At 31.5% G+C, this 17,458-nt stretch overlaps 2 protein-coding genes across 2 annotated transcripts; one reads left to right on the plus strand and one right to left on the minus strand.

Moving 5' to 3' along the window:
* The first annotated feature begins 3,596 nt into the window (after window positions 1-3,596).
* Window positions 3,597-5,051, plus strand: LOC108463953 (probable ribose-5-phosphate isomerase 2). The gene has a single exon (XM_017763982.2). The coding sequence runs from the start codon at window positions 4,037-4,039 to the stop codon at window positions 4,817-4,819; it is 783 nt and encodes a 260-aa protein (XP_017619471.1). The 5' UTR covers window positions 3,597-4,036; the 3' UTR covers window positions 4,820-5,051.
* Window positions 5,052-6,865: 1,814 nt separating this feature from the next.
* Window positions 6,866-7,321, minus strand: LOC108466766 (uncharacterized). The gene has a single exon (XM_017767135.2). It carries the CDS (start codon window positions 7,319-7,321, stop codon window positions 6,866-6,868), a length of 456 nt encoding a protein of 151 aa, XP_017622624.1.
* Window positions 7,322-17,458: the final 10,137 nt, after the last annotated feature.

The raw sequence follows: 17,458 nt of genomic DNA on the forward strand, positions 1-17,458 counted from the left end.
CTCAGCAACATTCATCTCACACAGTCTCAACTTTAATAGTACTACCTCTCTCTTCTAGTTAGCATTAACAGTAGCAACAACAACAATCGAACCATCATTAAACAACTTACCTTTATTTTGTATTTGTTTACAATAACATCACCACAAAAAACCAAAATTTTCATAATAAACCAACTCCCTCCATTTGTCAAAACAAAACAAAACAACTCCCACACTATAAATAAGCAAAGGCCACCTAAAATCTATTTAACCAAGGCCCAATTTCTGAATAACTATAAAAGCCCATTGGCTGGAACATAAATGAAACGGTGCATTTGATAAATAAACTTTTGAACATTTCTCACTTCATTCTTTCATCCATTTCTCCTTCGTTTGATCATTGACCGCCATTTGTTGGCAGTTTGTCTTTGACCTTTTGCTCACACCAGTTTCTCCAACATCTTTTGCATAATATGGAACATTAATCCTTTTAATATTGGCATTATATCGAAAATGATTTCCTAGATCTTAATACAACTTCCTTTTTTTCACATTATCTTTTTTGGTCAATTTAATTAATAAAACGTTTCAAACCATAAATTCCAACTACAACAAGGTACAATTGAACATCTTTTCCTACACCTTATGTTATTCTTAACAAACTTGATGCTAAATCTTTTGTTAATAGCTGCAAAATTTGGGAAGAGAAGATACATCTTCTCTATCTTTATTAACTAGTGTAACAAGTTCTAAGTTACCAACACACTTTATTTAGTCTATGACATGGTTTAACTAAACGACTACAATTTTCTCTTTTGTATCTTACAATCACATTTATTAATTTAAATTAATTCATATTAAATTTAAATGTTACGTGCGTGTATATATAGATATATAGATTTTGAACATATTTTAGGGATTAAATCTCAAAGTATATCAATTTTTTTTTGAAGTCTCAAAAAAGAAACTTTATTTGTTTTTGGACAGATGTCGACAAGAGGAAGAGTTCGTGCACATAATGTATAGATATGAAAAATTGTAGTCTCTTCATATGATGAGTACAGTGGGAATCTACTATAAATGGTACAAGAAATTTTATCTATAAAATTTAAATATTCTTTTTATTGGGGGCGGCTGTTCATTTAAGTTCAAATAAACACTAAAAAAACAGTATACTAAGTGTTAACTTTTGTACTAAAATTGTGTGATCTATTATATCAATATCATTCATATTTACTTAATTTAAGTTTAGTTTTATAGAAATATGTCTACAGTTTTCTCAAGGTCACCCAGATTTTTTTTATTTTTAAAAATACAATTATTTTATTTAATATTTAATAACTTTATATATTTTATAATATTTAAATTACTATATATTTAATTTCATATGATATAAATTATAATATATACATATTAAAAATCATATTATAAATTTAAAAATAGATTAAGTCTGATCAACCTCAGATTTTAGATATTAAAATCTAAGTTCAACTCATATTTTAAATTAACTGTTTTCCATATTCAAATCTTTTCAAATTTGATGTGGACTTTAGATCAACTATTAAACAAGTGTAGCTTATATATATCTAAAATGCGGTAAAATATGCAGGGCATTATATGTTTTATTTATTTCACATGAGTAAAAGTAGAGCTTAGTTTAGTTTGGTTTAGTAGGGATTTTTGTCATACTCTAGGTTTGATTTTTCTTTTGAATGTTTGGAGTTTATATTAATAATAATATTTTTTTTTTTATAAAACTTTTAAGTTATTTTACTATAAATTAAATTCAATTAGAGAAATTAGAATTATTAATTATTCCAAGGTTTGAAATCTGTAGAGGCGGCTTTCAACTTTCAAGACCCAATGGTGGAGTCTAGCCTGGGCTGGGCTATTTTTATTCCACATTTTCTTCCCTTCGCTTTAATACTATTTATAACAAATGAGTTTCCCAAGAAGATGCCTACCTCTCTTAGCTTAGCTTAGGCACTGAAACTTTGTTTATGGACCATTCAAGTTGCCATGAGAAGACCAAATATCACATCTTTTTAATATTGGAAGACCATTCAAGACAAAAGTTGTACTCAACATCTTCATTATTTTATTTGGCTGTCGAAAATAAAACCCCACTAAATGATTGTTATGAGTTTAATCATAGTTTTTTTTTTATTTCAAAATGATACGTTCATTATTTAAAAAAAAAAGGTAGTCCTATTTTATTTTATTTTATTTTATTTAAATATACCTATTTTGAGCATGTAATTACATATTGCGCAAATAATTAAAATTAATAGTCAAAATTCAAAGGTAAAAAGTTTTAGGCTTAATGCATAAATTGCCCTTTAAAATATCTTGATCTTTTCAATTTAGTACTTAAATAAAATTAAATATACAATAATCTTTTCTATAACAACCATTTTTATAATAGTATCTTGCTATAACGGTAAAATTTTCTTATATATTTATTGATTTAATTCTCACTCTCTTTATTTAATAAAATTCACAATATAAATTTTATAATAAACTTATAACGATTATCTCTATAACAACACATATTTAGTATTATAAATATATAACAAGCAAAATCTAAAAAAATAAAAAATTATGTTAGAATTGAAGGCGACAAAATACCCACCCATCCGCCCATTTCTTTCCCTATAATTACAAGCTGCCCCGATTGACACTTCCAAGACTTAGCCTGACCCATTCAAAAGACCTTCTTGTTTGAAACATTATAAAAATTGTTATTTTATACTAAATATTTTAACAGGTTTAAATATATTTATTATAAAATAAGAATAAATAGAAAACGGGTTTTTTTTAGAAAATTTGAATTGATTAGTTTCGAGATTAAAATTTCTATTCAAAGCTTAAGTCAGGTTGACCGTTTAATTAGGTTAAATCATCTTTACTTTAAAACCATTTGTTACCTCTCAAATCCTGTCTTAAATGTTATGGTTGAATTCTAAAGACTACATCGACCACTGAAATGATATAGAAAAACTTCCGTATTTTACACCAATTTTAAAATCATTTGTTTTTTTATTTAGAATTAGTGAACCTAGTTATTTACCTTTGTTTTGAGAAAACTTATTAATTTAAAAAATTAAGCGTCCTTAAAACTTCGTTTGTAAAGATTAATTATTAAAATAAAAAACTTTAAGTTAAATTTTATTAAAACTTATTTTGAATTTCTGAATTTTTTTAATCAAGTAACTTTACAATCTAAATATAAGATCACATATTTTAAATTAATTTATTGAATTATATAATTTTCACAATGCTATTACTTTTCTTTTACAAAATTTTTAAAATAATTAAATTTATTCTACTCTATTAATTTATATCTTGGAGATTATTATATAGTACTGTGTTTGGAATTATAATAAAAAAGAAATTCGTATAATGCGTACCAAAGCTTTTTTACACTTTTATTTATGTTTTAAACCTAAACTACGTGATATGTTATCTGCCCCTGCATATATTACAATAAAAGAAGCCGAAGACAACGACAATGCTGTTAGTAAGATATTGGAGAAACAATACAGACCGTCCAAATTTCATCCAACGGTTGAGAATATGCGGAGAATCGTATTGAAAAGCAAGTTCCCACTTCTTCAAACAAACAACACCCTTGATTTTAGAAAGTTAAAGATAAGCATTGAAATTAGATTCTATTGAAAAGGGGTCCAATAATATCTGATCCGCAAACTGAAAAGTAAAAAATCAGAGAAGAGCACCACCATCCATTTTATTTGTGTGGCCTGGGTCTTGACTTTCAGGACTGGATCCCCTTTCCTCCATCCGCCTTTATAACTACCTAACACGCCCCTTTCTGTTTTCCATACGCCTCCTCTCCTCGCCTAAATCAATTTCCTGGAGGGAAATAACAAACGGGAGACAATCAAATCCCACTTTCTTTTTTCTTCTTCCACTTTGTATTTTACAATGCTAATCTTTTGATTTCTGTTGATTCATTTTTTTTATTTTTTTAATCATTTATTATCTGTTTTTCTTATTATTTAGTACCCCAATAACCCCCCCCCCCCACACACACAAAATGGCAATTGCTTGGTCTGAAAAAGCTTCTTTTGTGGAGGTTTTGTCTAGGCCTCCTTCTTTATCTCCACCGGTCATCCTAACCCAAGACGAATTGAAAAAAATTGCCGCATACAAAGCCGTTGAGTTCGTTGAATCAGGAATGGTTCTGGGTCTAGGCACTGGTTCGACAGCCAAACACGCCGTGGATCGCATCGGTGAGTTGCTTCGCCTCGGCAAGCTCAAAAACATCGTAGGAATTCCCACCTCCAAGAAAACGCAAGAGCAAGTTGTTTCTTTAGGCATCCCGCTCTCGGATCTCGACCACCATTCCACCATCGATTTAGCAATCGACGGCGCCGATGAAGTGGACCCACAGCTTAATCTCGTCAAAGGCAGAGGTGGGTCCCTGTTAAGAGAGAAAATGGTGGAAGGGACTTGTAAGAAATTTATTTGTATTGTTGATGAATCCAAATTGGTTAAGCATTTGGGAGGGAGTGGCTTAGCCATGCCTGTTGAAATTGTCCCCTTTTGCTGGAAATTCACAGCTAATAAACTCCAAAACCTGTTCGAAGATTCGGGTTGTGTGGCCAAGCTGAGGAATGATTCTAAAGGGAAACCCTTTGTAACAGATAATGGGAATTATATTGTGGATTTGTATTTGAAGAAAGACATTGGGGATTTGCAGGTGGCAAGCGATGCTATTCTGAGGATTGCTGGTGTCGTTGAACATGGCATGTTTCTTGATATGGCTACGACTGTTATTGTTGCAGGTGAGCTTGGGATCACCATCAAGAACAAGTAGAAACTGCGAAAAAAATTACTCTTTTAACTATTTAAATTACTCTTTTAACTATTTTTTTTTTACATATACTATTTAGGATAGATTTTTGGATTGCTTTTTAGCATACATCGATTTACGATGATGATAATGAGAAAGGTTGGGTTTCTCAAGTTTTGCTGTTTTAGGCAAATGAGGAAAGGACTTAGGATGTATGCCAACTATTATGATAATACAAATAACTAAATTTTAATTATTCTTTGGATGTCTGTTGTTTTGATGGAATTGTTATAGATTTGACCAAGTCTTCATATTACCATTTGTTTCATGTTGGCTAATAAATTGATTTAAGTCAAAATATAATCGGCATGGCATGTCTCCAGATAAGTCCTCAACTTTGTATATTTTTATGACATTCAAATTAAACTTTAATTGCGACTCAAATAAAGCATTTGTTTGGAGAATCTTGGTGCCAATGAGAGTTTGATCCAAATGCTTGTCCTGTCTTGCGGCAGACCAAAGCTTGAAATTTAGTAGTCGTGGAGGCTGAGAGTACCAGACGGCAGAACGTTCTGCCTAGGAATAGAGGTCTGATTGGGATAAACTTTCTCACAGGTTGGTCTTCTTTAAAGAAGGTTCCTTCCTTTGGAACCATATACTCCATAGTACAGCAAGCCATGGGTTTCATCCCTTCTCGAAACTCCAATGCTATAGGCCTAACAATATTGAGAAATATCTTGGTTTCAATAAGGAGAACCTTAAGGGCTAAGATTAAGGGTGGCTTTTTTAAGTCCTCCTTATACTTTTACACACTTGCATTCTAAGATGTCAAGTATTTTCATTTACTATTTGTCATGCTTTAAAGCGCCCGACTACATTTATGCGCAAATTGATTAAAGTTTCTAAAGACTTCTAGTGGTAGCATAGTGATGAAAAATCATTGAAATAATTGGGAAGCTCTTACTCCACCTAAATCACATGGAAGCTTGAGTTTTAGACGAGTTGCTAATATGAAGCAAGCCTTCCTAGCCAAGTTGTCTTGGAAATTACTTGATAAGAAAAGCTAGCTCCAAACCAAAACGCTTGGGAAAAAAAAAAGCAAAGCATTCTCCATAGGGGAGGCAAGGCTTTTGGGTCAGAATCATTGGTCTTCTTCACATGGGTTTGATTCTTGGGCTTTATGTTTGAGTATTTAAGCTTTGGGCTAAATATATAAATTGTTTGATATAAATAAAAATTCTGGAGTTGAAAATTAGTGATTGACCCATTTTATAGGTTCGATTGAATAGGTAGTTTCTTTTTTTGGTACGAGGTCTAGATTTGAGCTACAAAACTTACAACTCCGTCTAAATTACTATTTAATTAATACCCAGAAAAAAACACAAATCAAGATAAGTAATAAAAAAAATAGCATCACCGACTCCGGCCCAAGTTCCAAGGATTGAGGTCAATTACTCTATCAAATCATTTGTCGGTCACACTCACATCTCTCATCCCGTCTTCAACTTTGCCATCAATTAAACTACTCATTTATCTCGGTCTCGGATGCCTCAGACAGCTTTAAATTTATCACATATGCATAAAACCTCACTCTCAAATTACTTGGATTCCAATTTTAATATATTTTGTCCACGCACATTGGTCAAAATATAATTAGACGTTAAAATTTAAATAAAAATTATAGTATAATGTTGCAAAAGTTGCTACTAATATTCAATTTAAATATCAATATCGCTTTCGTTAAAACAAAGATTTAATTTGAAAAATTAAAAGACTAAAATAATAAGGAAAATTTTCTTTTTACGAAAGTTCTTTTATAAAATATGATTATACATGTATGCATGAACAACTATAAAATAAAATCATACTAATATATAATTTAAATTGATGAATAATTAAAATATAATACAACAAAACCCATACATATAAAATAAAATTTGAACTCACTAAATTTAACTAGAGTGCTCAATATCTTAAAACTCTAATAATTATAATAAGATGAACCACTGTAAGAAGAGTATGAAGATTGCAACATTTTGAATTAGAAGTAACAAATTTAGATGTATATGATCATAGGGAATTAGGGATAAGATGAAAGAGAAGTGCGGCGATTGAAGTTGGTAAGGTAAAGAGAAGAAGAAGAGCCATCCCCAAAGCAACGGCAGGCCTGGTTTCCATGAGCTTGGATTGCAAGCTCCCCACAGCTTGGTAAACATCGAGGTCGTACTTTTCTTTCTTGTATTGTTTCTCCCACTCCATCCAATGCTGGGGAGGCTCATAACTCTTCTCCACCCTCTGCATCTCCTGAATTCGCTTTCTCAACACTATCATGCTCTCATCCACTAGCTTCCCGTCGAAATTGTGACTAGATGGCCCTGATGATCTTTTTGAAGCCATTACTTTGACATTTGCCGTCTTTGCCCCTCCCAAACCCTTTCTCCCGCCTATTAGGTCGCTGGAGAAGCGATGTTGTGGTGGAGGAGCTGAAGCTGAGGACTTAGAAAGACAAGAAGTAGTAGCTTGCATGGTTTTTGGACGTGAAGTTATCTCTGGAATAAGTGGCGCAATGATTTTGGGAAGAAAAAAACTAAAGAGTATTTATAGAGGAAAGATGATGGTGAAGGACCGTTATTGAGTCAAAATCCTGGAATTTAGAGATTGATTTGGAAGAAAGGTAAGATAACGTGTGGGACACTCGATTTTTAATTGGAAGATTCTGTAGTAAGAAATGGGAATGTACGTGCGTAGCCTGTGGGGGCGGCGCCAATCACACCGCGTCCACTTGTATCTTCATCATTTTCATGCAATTTTTAATCCCTCTCTCTTACACCTACTCTTCCTGCCCTTTTATATTTAATTCCTTTATTCACCTTTTTCTTTTAACATTAAATATAAAATTAATACCTAATTTTTTCCACTTCTTTCGTATTAGTATTTATAGTTTTTTTTTTCAAATTACTACTTAGATATCGATTTAGGTGATGGAACAAAATTCAAATACTAATTTGAGATAAAAAAATTACAGGTATTAATTTAAAAAACTGAATAAATTTAAATACTAATTTTATATTTAACCTCTAATATTATAATGATAACAGATTCGTCATTTCATATTTTTATATATTTTAAATAATTAAAAATATAAATCTAAAACAAATAGTAGTAATGAACGTATCTAACATCCATTTTACTCTTGAGAACCGCAGGATACTTTTTATATTTAATTTATTTTGTATTATGAACAAATACCCATCTATTAATTATGAGTAAATATTAATCGAAATTTTTAAACATATTATATTTAAAATATATAAAAATAAATAAAAAATTTATCGTACAGGTATGCTTGTAAAAATTATGTATTTAGAAGACAATTATACATTTAAAAATAACATATAATAAATAATGAAATGTAGTGTTCAAAATTAATATTAACCATATGTCATATGTATGAAATTAAAATAAAAAAGTTTAAATTGTGATTAAAATTAAATTTAAATAAGTAAATACGTCATATTAATAATATTAAATGCACTCCAATTATTTATCATGATATTATCAATTTTTATAGCACGTAAAAAGTTATGTTGATGAGAAGAAAATTCAATATTAAAAATCTAATTATAAATAATTAAAGGCTTAATTGAACAATAATTCAACAGATTTGATTGACTAGAGTATAACAAAAAAAAAAAAGAAAAGAAAAGAAAAGAATCTATTGAAATATCAACGAATTTCTATTTTATACACGAGCAATATTCAAATAGAATTCAAAGAAAATGGATGCGATAAGACAGAAAAAACAGACGGTGCGTAAATGTAACTCGTTGTTTAAAGAACTATTCAGAGTTCCTAGAGCTCCTTGTAAAGCTTGTTGGAAAACCCGTTGTCGGACTTGATTAATCGCTCTTTGTTGTTCAAAATAAATGGTTTCATTTTTGTAATTTTCTAATTGTTCCAAAATCTTATAAGTTGAATTAATCAAATTCAATTTTTCTTGTCTATCTTAGAGTATCCATTCCCTCGAAACTGATCCGCCTCCAATAAGAGGCCCTTAAACTATACTCTTTATTTGAATTAGATTCTTTTTTCTTTTGGTTAAGTCAGGTATATAACTAATGTTACCCTTCTCATTAAATCCGTTAAAAAAAATCTTTGCAACCAATCAAGAAGTGGCACGTGTCTTTAAAAATATAATTTATATTAATTTGACTAGAAATTTGAAAAAGTTAAATAAAAATATATTAGTATTATTTAAAATAAAAATTATCCCCCTCTCCTTCCCTCCCTCCCTCTCTTCCCCCAGCCAGCCTATTTTCATGTTTGTTTATTTATTTTTAAGTTTTTTAATGTTTGGTTCGTGATCGTTAAAAGTTTTAAAATAATGTTTGTGGTCATTTATATAATAATTTGTGTTTCTTCCTGTAAGTTAATTGAAAAGTTTATGAACATATAATTGAACACATTTACAAATGATATTAATGAATAATAAACTAACAAACAATAAATAAACATACATATTATCTTTTAGATATAAAATAATTAAATATGAATATTAATAATTTTAATATAAATAGAATAAGCACTTGAAACTATAATAATATTATTAATTATACGATAACTGAATAGTAAATGAGTTTTAAATACACTTAAAATAATTTATTAAATGAGATTTAAGTGAACATCAACGTGTTTGTTTATGAACAAACAAACCAACCAAACTTTGTTTACATTCGGTTCACTTAATAAACAAGCTTAAACGTCAAATGAGTCTTAGCTCGATTGGCATAGGCATTGTTGCTAATGTAGGAGTGTTAAGGAAAAAAACTATTGTGGTAGTTAACAGTTTAAAACAGTTAGTAGTTAGCAGTAATAGTTATGGTAGTTAAGGTTGTTGTAACTAGTCTTGGTAGCTTGTGTATATATACCAGAGTTTGATATCTGGTTTAATATCAATAAAAGATTATTTTTCAGTCAACATGAATAGTTTTCATGAATCTCAACATGGTATCTAAGCCTTAAAAATTTATTTTTAGTGTTCTCTCATGGCAACAGAGGTCGTTTCTGGTGATGATGATGAAAATCGACAGTGCATCAACTCAAGTGTTCCAGCAGGTGGTTCTTCTCCTAGTTCGACTCCTGGTGTTTTGAAAAAGATTCAACAATTTCCTAAACATGACACTGTAAAACTTGGAGAGCACAATTTTCGTTTATGGAAACAATAAGTTTTGTTGATCCTTAAAGGCTATGGGCTGTATAGTTTTATTCTTGGCATTGTTAGTGTTCCTCCACAGTCGATTGTTGATAGCAATGGTAATCTTATCCCCAATCCTCACTTCTTGTTTCATAAACAACAAGATAAATTGTTAGCTTCCTGGCTTTTGTCCACCATTTGTGATGATGTTCTTGTTCATCTCACTGATGCTCGATCTAGCTTTGATGTATGGAGTACTGTTGTTATTCGCTTTGCTTCTAAGTCTACTCTGACGATTTCTACTTTGAGACATTCCCTTTATTCTAAAAAAAAAGGTCAGCTGACCATTAAAGAATATCTGGCCAAGATTAAAAATCTGTGTGACACTCTTGTGGCTGCTGGTAGTGTTCTTTCTGAGCAAGAATAAATTAGTATCATTCTTGCAAGCTTGCCAGTGGAGTCTGAGTCAATTCGTATTGTAGCATCTGTAATGAGTATTCCTCTTGAACTTCTTATTGAAATGCTAACTGATTGTGAAACCCGACAACCAGATCTAGTTTCTACCATGTCTTTACAAGTTAATGTTGTTCAGTATCATGATTCTGGTGGTAGTAGTTGCGGTCAGTCTGATAGGAGTATCAGGCCACACTACAGGGGCAATGGTAGATCATCTCGCGGAAGAGGTCGAGGTAGGAAATTTGTGCATAATAAGCCTCAATGTCAACTTTGTGGACGCATTGGTTATACTGTCCAGCGGTGTTATTTATCAGTTCGATGAGACTTTTAAAGGAATTTCTAACCAGTCCATGCAGGTACATTTTCATCAGTTCTAAAATCTTTCTTCTTGTGGTCATCCTTGTTGCTTTTAGAAAGGTTCTGCACAAGACGCTGGTCTGCAAGCTAATCAGGTTTCTATTAAAGGGCAGTTTTCTTCGAGTTCCTCAACTGCAAAAATTTGGTATCTAGACTTCGGTGCTTCCAATCATGTAACCAATGATCTGAAAAGTTTGCAACATGTCACTCAGTACACAGGTAACAACAAGTTTTTTATGGGGAATGGCATATCAATTCCAGTGGATCATGTTGCCTTCAGCTCTTTTACAACTAATAGTCAAGTCTTTCATCTAAGAAATGTTTTGCATGTACCTGACATTTGTAAAAATTTAATGTATGTTGCTCAATTTGCAGGAGATAACCAAGTCTACTTTGAGTTTCATGCTTTTCGTTGTTTTATGAAGGATACCAAGACAGGGAGCATCCTGTTGGTGGGCCGCATTCATAATGGTTTATATCAGTTTGATCTTTCTCACACTCAGGGGTACAAGTCTGTTTCTTCAACTCCAGCCACTGTTCATACTGCTTGTTTGGGACTTCCAGCTTCTAGTTCCTCTAATTTTGAGTTGTGGCACAAACGTTTGGGCCATCCTTGTAATAAAACTACTAAAACAGTTCTTTAGATGTGTAATGTTGTTTCCAACAGTTGTAAGTTGAGTACTATTTGTTCAGCATGTCAGCTTGGAAACAATCATAAGCTTTCATTTTCTTCATCTACTACTGTATATTCGGCTCCATTTGAGCTCATAGTTTCTGATCTTTAGGGACCTGCCCCTATGGCATCTGAAGGTTCTTACTACTATGTCTCATTTGTTGATGCGTACTCTAGATTCACATGGCTATATCTCATCAAACGCAAACCTGAAGCTCTTGAAAAGTTTCTTCATTTGCAGAAATTTATTACTGTTCAATTTAGATGTTTCATTAAGGCTCTTCAGACTATTCAGGTGGCGAATTTTGATCTTTTTCAAATATGTTGTCTCAGCTTGGAATTCATCATCGCCTGACTTGTCCCCCACACTTCTGAGCAAAATGGTCTGGTTGAGAGAAAACATAGGCACATCGTCGATACTGGTCTGACCTTGATGGCTCAATCTAGCATGCCATTGATTTTTTAGGCTCATGCTTTTACTAGTGCTATTTTTCTCATTAACAGGCTTCCCACACTTCTTCTCGAAGGACGATCACCTTTTGAAGTGTTGCATTGCACTCAACTCAATTACATATTTTTAAAGGTTTTTGGTTGTAAGTGTTATCCCTATCTTCTACCCTTTAATAACCATAAGCTCGAGTATCGTTCCAAGCCCTGTGTATTTCTTGGCTATAGCTCAGCTCATAAAGGATAAAAATGCCTTAATGATAATGGAAAGGTTTTTGTCTCAAGACATGTGGTGTTCGATGAAGATTCATTTCCTTTTGCTGCTTCTTCTAGCTCAAGCAGTGATTCTCGGGCTCACTCACAGTTTTAGCATCAACAGGCTCGAGTTCCTGTTGTCTTCTCTTCCTTTCCACAGTCTGGTACTGGTGTCTCACCTATAAACATTTCTTTCCCTTAACCAGAATTGGCAGCAATGTTAGATACCAGTAGACCAGTTTATTTTTCTCCTACTCTTTCAGATTCTGTTCCTATACAGCCTACTTCTCTGCATTTTAGATCACCTGGTATCAATACAGATGGCAGTCGATCAGCGTCCCTTCCTCCCTCTCCTACTGGTGTTTCGTCAACTGACTCATTTACCTCTCGGCTGGCTTCTAGCAATCCCTTGTCCGTTGTTCACTTGTCAACTCTTATTGTCAACACTCATCCTATGCAAACTAGATCCAAGAATGGGATTTTCAAACCTAAATTATTTTCAGCTGAGCTAGGAGTTCCTAAACCTGTGATGATTGAGCAGGCTTTTGCCCACAAAGAATGGAAATTAGCAGCTTAGCAGGAGTATGATGCATTACTAAAGAATGAAACTTGGGATTTAGTTTCCTTACCTGCCAACAGGAGGGCTGTATGCTGCAAATGGATATTCAAAGTTAAAAGACACTCGGATGGCACAATTGCTTGTTACAAAGGTAGACTAGTTGTCAAGGGGTACCTGCAGGAAGTTGGTATTGATTATCAAGAAACTTTCAGCCTTGTTGTAAAACCTACTACAATTCGTGTAGTCTTGTTCTTGGCTGTGAAGTTTGGTTGGTCACTAAGGCAAGTTGATATTAACAATGTCTTTCTCAATGGAGATTTGTCAGAAGAGACTTATATGGTGCAACTTCCAGGTTTTAAGCAGAAGATTGGTGATCAAACGTTGGTATGTCGTCTAAAGAAAGCTCTGTATGGCCTTAAGTATGCTCCTCGAGCTTGGTTCTCAAAGCTAAGGGATTTTTTTCTTGCTTCTCAGTTTGTTTTAACTAAATCTGATGGCTCACTTTTTGCTCAAAAGACTGAGGGTGTGCTCCTGTATGTACTTGTCTACGTCGATGCCATCATTGTCGCTGGAAATCATCAAGGCAGTATTGATGACTTTATCGCCACCTTGGATACTAAGTTCTCTCTGAAGGATTTGGGCTCTTTCAACTATGTCCTTGGTATTGAAGTTCTTTCCACCACTAATGGCTTATTTTTGAGCCAACGTAAATATATCCTTGAGCTTCTAAGTAGGGCTCGCATGGATTAAGCAAAAGGTTCTCCTACACCCATGGCTTTTTCAACTAATTTATCTTAATATGTTGGAAGTGCAATTGAGAATGAGTCTGAGTATAGGAGTATTGTGGGGGCTCTACAGTATATAGTCATTACAAGACCTGACATTACTTTTGCTGTAAATAGAGTTTGTCAATTCATGTACAAACCTCTTGATCAACATTTCAAAGCTGTGAAACGCATCCTGCGCTATCTCCAGAACATTGCTGATTATGGTCTTCATTTCACTCCAGCTATCACCTTGGATCTTGTTGCCTATTCGGATGCAAATTGGGGGTCTGATGTGGATGACAGACAGTCTACAACAGGATTCTGTGTATTTCTTGGGGGCAATCCTATTGCCTGGGGGTCTAAGAAGCATAAATTGTTTCCAGATCAACTGCAGAAGCAGAATATAAAGGGCTTGCTCATATGGTCACTGAGATAGTCTGGCTTAAATCACTTTTAGCTGAATTACATGTTTCTTTGAACAGGAAGGCTACTGTCTGGCTGGAGCTGTTGCTGTCTCAGCTAATCTAGTATTACATTCAAAATTTAAGCATGTCAAGTTGGATCTGTTTTTCGTTAAGGAGAAAGTTGCTGCAAGAACATTAACTGTTAGACATGTTCCAGCGTAAGAGCAGGCAGCAGACATCTTTACTAAGCCTTAGTCAGCTTCTCTTTTTTCAAAGTTTCGATCGTGTCTTAAGATAGTTGCAAAACATGAGCAAACATCAGAGATTAAGGAGATAGGGACATGTTAAGGAATAAAACTGTTGTGGCAGTTAACAGTTTAAAACAGTTAGTAGTTAGCAGTAATAGTTATGGTAGTTAAGGTTGTTGTAACTAGTCTTGGCAGCTTGTGTATATATATCAGAGTTTGATATCTGGTTTAATATCAATAAAAGGTTACTTTTCAGTCAACATGAATAGTTTTCATGAATCTCAACAAGGAGGATGTGGATTTAAGTGTGTTGAAATGCATTATCCTCCTATTTATGAGTTAAGAAGGAGATATGGGTAGTTCTAAGCATTATGTCAAAAAGAGTAGATATGATCAAAATCTATAATGTGATTGTTCAAGAAAAAGGCAAGCTTAAACGTCTTGTTTATTATTATTTTTTGGTTTATTTAGCTTAATAAATAAGTATAAACGAACAAAATTTAATTGTTCATGAACTATTTATCGAAAAGTCTACTCATGTATAAATTTACGTATTACATGGAATAGCTTATAGTAGGATCATCCTAAAATATACAATTATTAGACAACAATAAAATAGTGATACATCAATAGTTTTCAAAGACATACAAAATTATTATACACTCAATTATATATGATATTATTCTAATTTAATTCAATTTTAATTAAATTACTTAAAAATAATTAAAATTTTGAGGAAAAATGCAAAGATGTTGAAATTATATGTGGAAAAGAAAAGTAAAAATAAAATTTAAAAATGTTGAAAACAGTAATTAAAAATTAGAAAAACTAATAAAAATTATACAGAAATAGAAAATTGAAAAATTAAAGCCAATCATTAAATATTTTTAAAAACCTAGAAAAAGAGTTTGCAAAAATCGAAAAATAATTACAACCACCCGCAGTGTTACCAAACCGTGGAATTTTCATTATTTTTTAATGAAAATATAGAAAATTAAAAATTGAAAAAGAAAAATTAGGTGTCTAGAAATTAAAAATTAAAAAAATTAAAAATTTGACTACATAAAAATAAAATTTGATTAAATTTAAAAAAACTAAAAATAATTTTGAAAATTATTAAAGAAGAAAACATGTTTGTTTGTTTATTATTTTTAAATAATTTAATTAAAGTTAAAAAGATGGTTATGAATATGAAGATTAGTATGATAGTACTTTCACATTTTTAAAGTTGATGATGGGGAATTATTTTATTGGTGGCTAAAATATTTAATTTTTCAAATCATTCTAATATAATTTAGGTATAATGATTTATTTGATCTTTCAACTTTATAAAAATATCATTTTAATTCTCCATTCACTTTTTCGCCACTTTTATTCCTTAAACTTACATTTTCTATATCACCTCAAATGGATGAAAAAATTAACGTTTGTTAACTTTACATGAATTGCCACGTGGATAATATGTCAGATTTAATTAATTTTTAATTTTTTAAAATTAAAAGTAGTGTTTTATAATTTTTATATAATTTTTAAATTTTTTAAAATTTTAAAATTAATTAAATGTTGGCATGCCACATCTGCAAAATTAAAAAGTTAGTTTTTCTATCAATTTTGAGGTTATTTTACAAAAAATGCAAGTTAAAAAGTTAAAAAGACGAAAAATTAAATTGAGAATTAAAATAATTTATTTTGTAAAATTGAAGTGTCAAATAAATAATCATGCCTATAAATTATTCTCCTAATGCATTATTCTCTTCTAATGAAACATTAACGGTAAATAAAATATAAAATTCATTAATAACCATATTTAAAGACGTTGGAATGAATATCTAAATTTATGTTTTCTATCATGTTTTCTATCATTGCAAACTTAACTTATTATTATTTAGAATTAATTCTAATAATTAATAAAACATTCATAAATCAAATAACAATTTCATTAGTCAAAAAAAAAAAAAAGATGAGAGTGGGGGCAACATTACACTTGGAGGTCAAACTACTTTTCTAGTAGGAAAAAGATTTCATCCTGTTTAATTATATAAACTCATATATTTTTAAGAAAGTGAGAATGGAAGGTAAAGAGATAAGATTTTAGAGTTGGGATTGAGGAAAGAAAATTTTTTTTATTGTTTTCTTTTTTTATAAATTTCTCATTAAAGAAGGGTTTCAACAGTTACTTGACATAAATAAGTTGATTGTTCGGTACTTGACTACTTCATCCATGGAAGACAACATACCCTTCATTGTTTTGAATACCATGGATGTGGACGGCACCAATAGGACAAATGAAAAAAATCCTAGATTGTGAAGATAGCAATATTACATTGGAGTTGTCTCTTTCATTTAAGTCAACAATATCAATTGGTATCGAAAAATAAGAAATTCATTACGAGAAATTAAAACCTACAAGGGTAAACTTTTTCAGAGATTTTTTGTTGGAATCGAGGGATACTGGTACAGAGCTATCGTTACGATCTTCTCCTTCTATCGATAATATGTCCACCGAAACTACTCCAAATGATAAAAGAAAACTTCTAATTCAAGATACAAGGAAATCAAATGTACGTAATATAACGTGCATCGCGAATAGCAGCGATGCTTTTTCGTCAGAATTGATGGAAGCTGACACCAGTGATTATATTTCGTTAGAGTTATCTCTTTCACTTTTATAGGGAATCGGTGAATGTAGCAATCACCATAACTTGAATAGCCTGAATAAGAAGTTCAATTGTAATAGCCCGTTTTTGAGTCAAATCGAAACAGTAGTTTCGGGATAGTAAATCCAAAATTAAAATATTTATTTTATTATTTTAATAAGGTTTGCAGCATTATAGAATTATTCTGTGAAAGTTTCATAAAGAAATTTTACTATTTGAATGCTTAATTCGGTAAAAAGGACTAAATCGCGTAAAATGTAAAATGCATGTTCTATTAGTTAAAGGTGCCATTTCGCTTTGGTTTTTAAATATGGTGGCCTTAAATAATAATTAAACCATCTGATAATGGAGTGGACATTTTTGAACAAGGTTAGTTAATGTTTAAAAGTTATTATTAAGGTTAATATAGTAAATTGATTAATAATAGAAAATGTAAAAGAATTAAAAAATGAATAAGCTATCATATTTCTTATTTTTCAACATCCATGGCCAAATATACCATTAAAGAAGGAGAATAAGTTTTGGCAATTGCATGAGTAAATTAAGGTATGGTTTTAGCTCGGTTTTTTATGATTACTATGTGTTTGTAATCGTTACTTCGTATTCTAGCTAGCCTGTACCTTAGATTTTGAAATTTCTAAAGATT

Source organism: Gossypium arboreum, chromosome 2, assembly GCF_025698485.1.
Source record: "Gossypium arboreum isolate Shixiya-1 chromosome 2, ASM2569848v2, whole genome shotgun sequence".
NCBI classification, from domain to species: Eukaryota; Viridiplantae; Streptophyta; class Magnoliopsida; order Malvales; family Malvaceae; genus Gossypium; species Gossypium arboreum.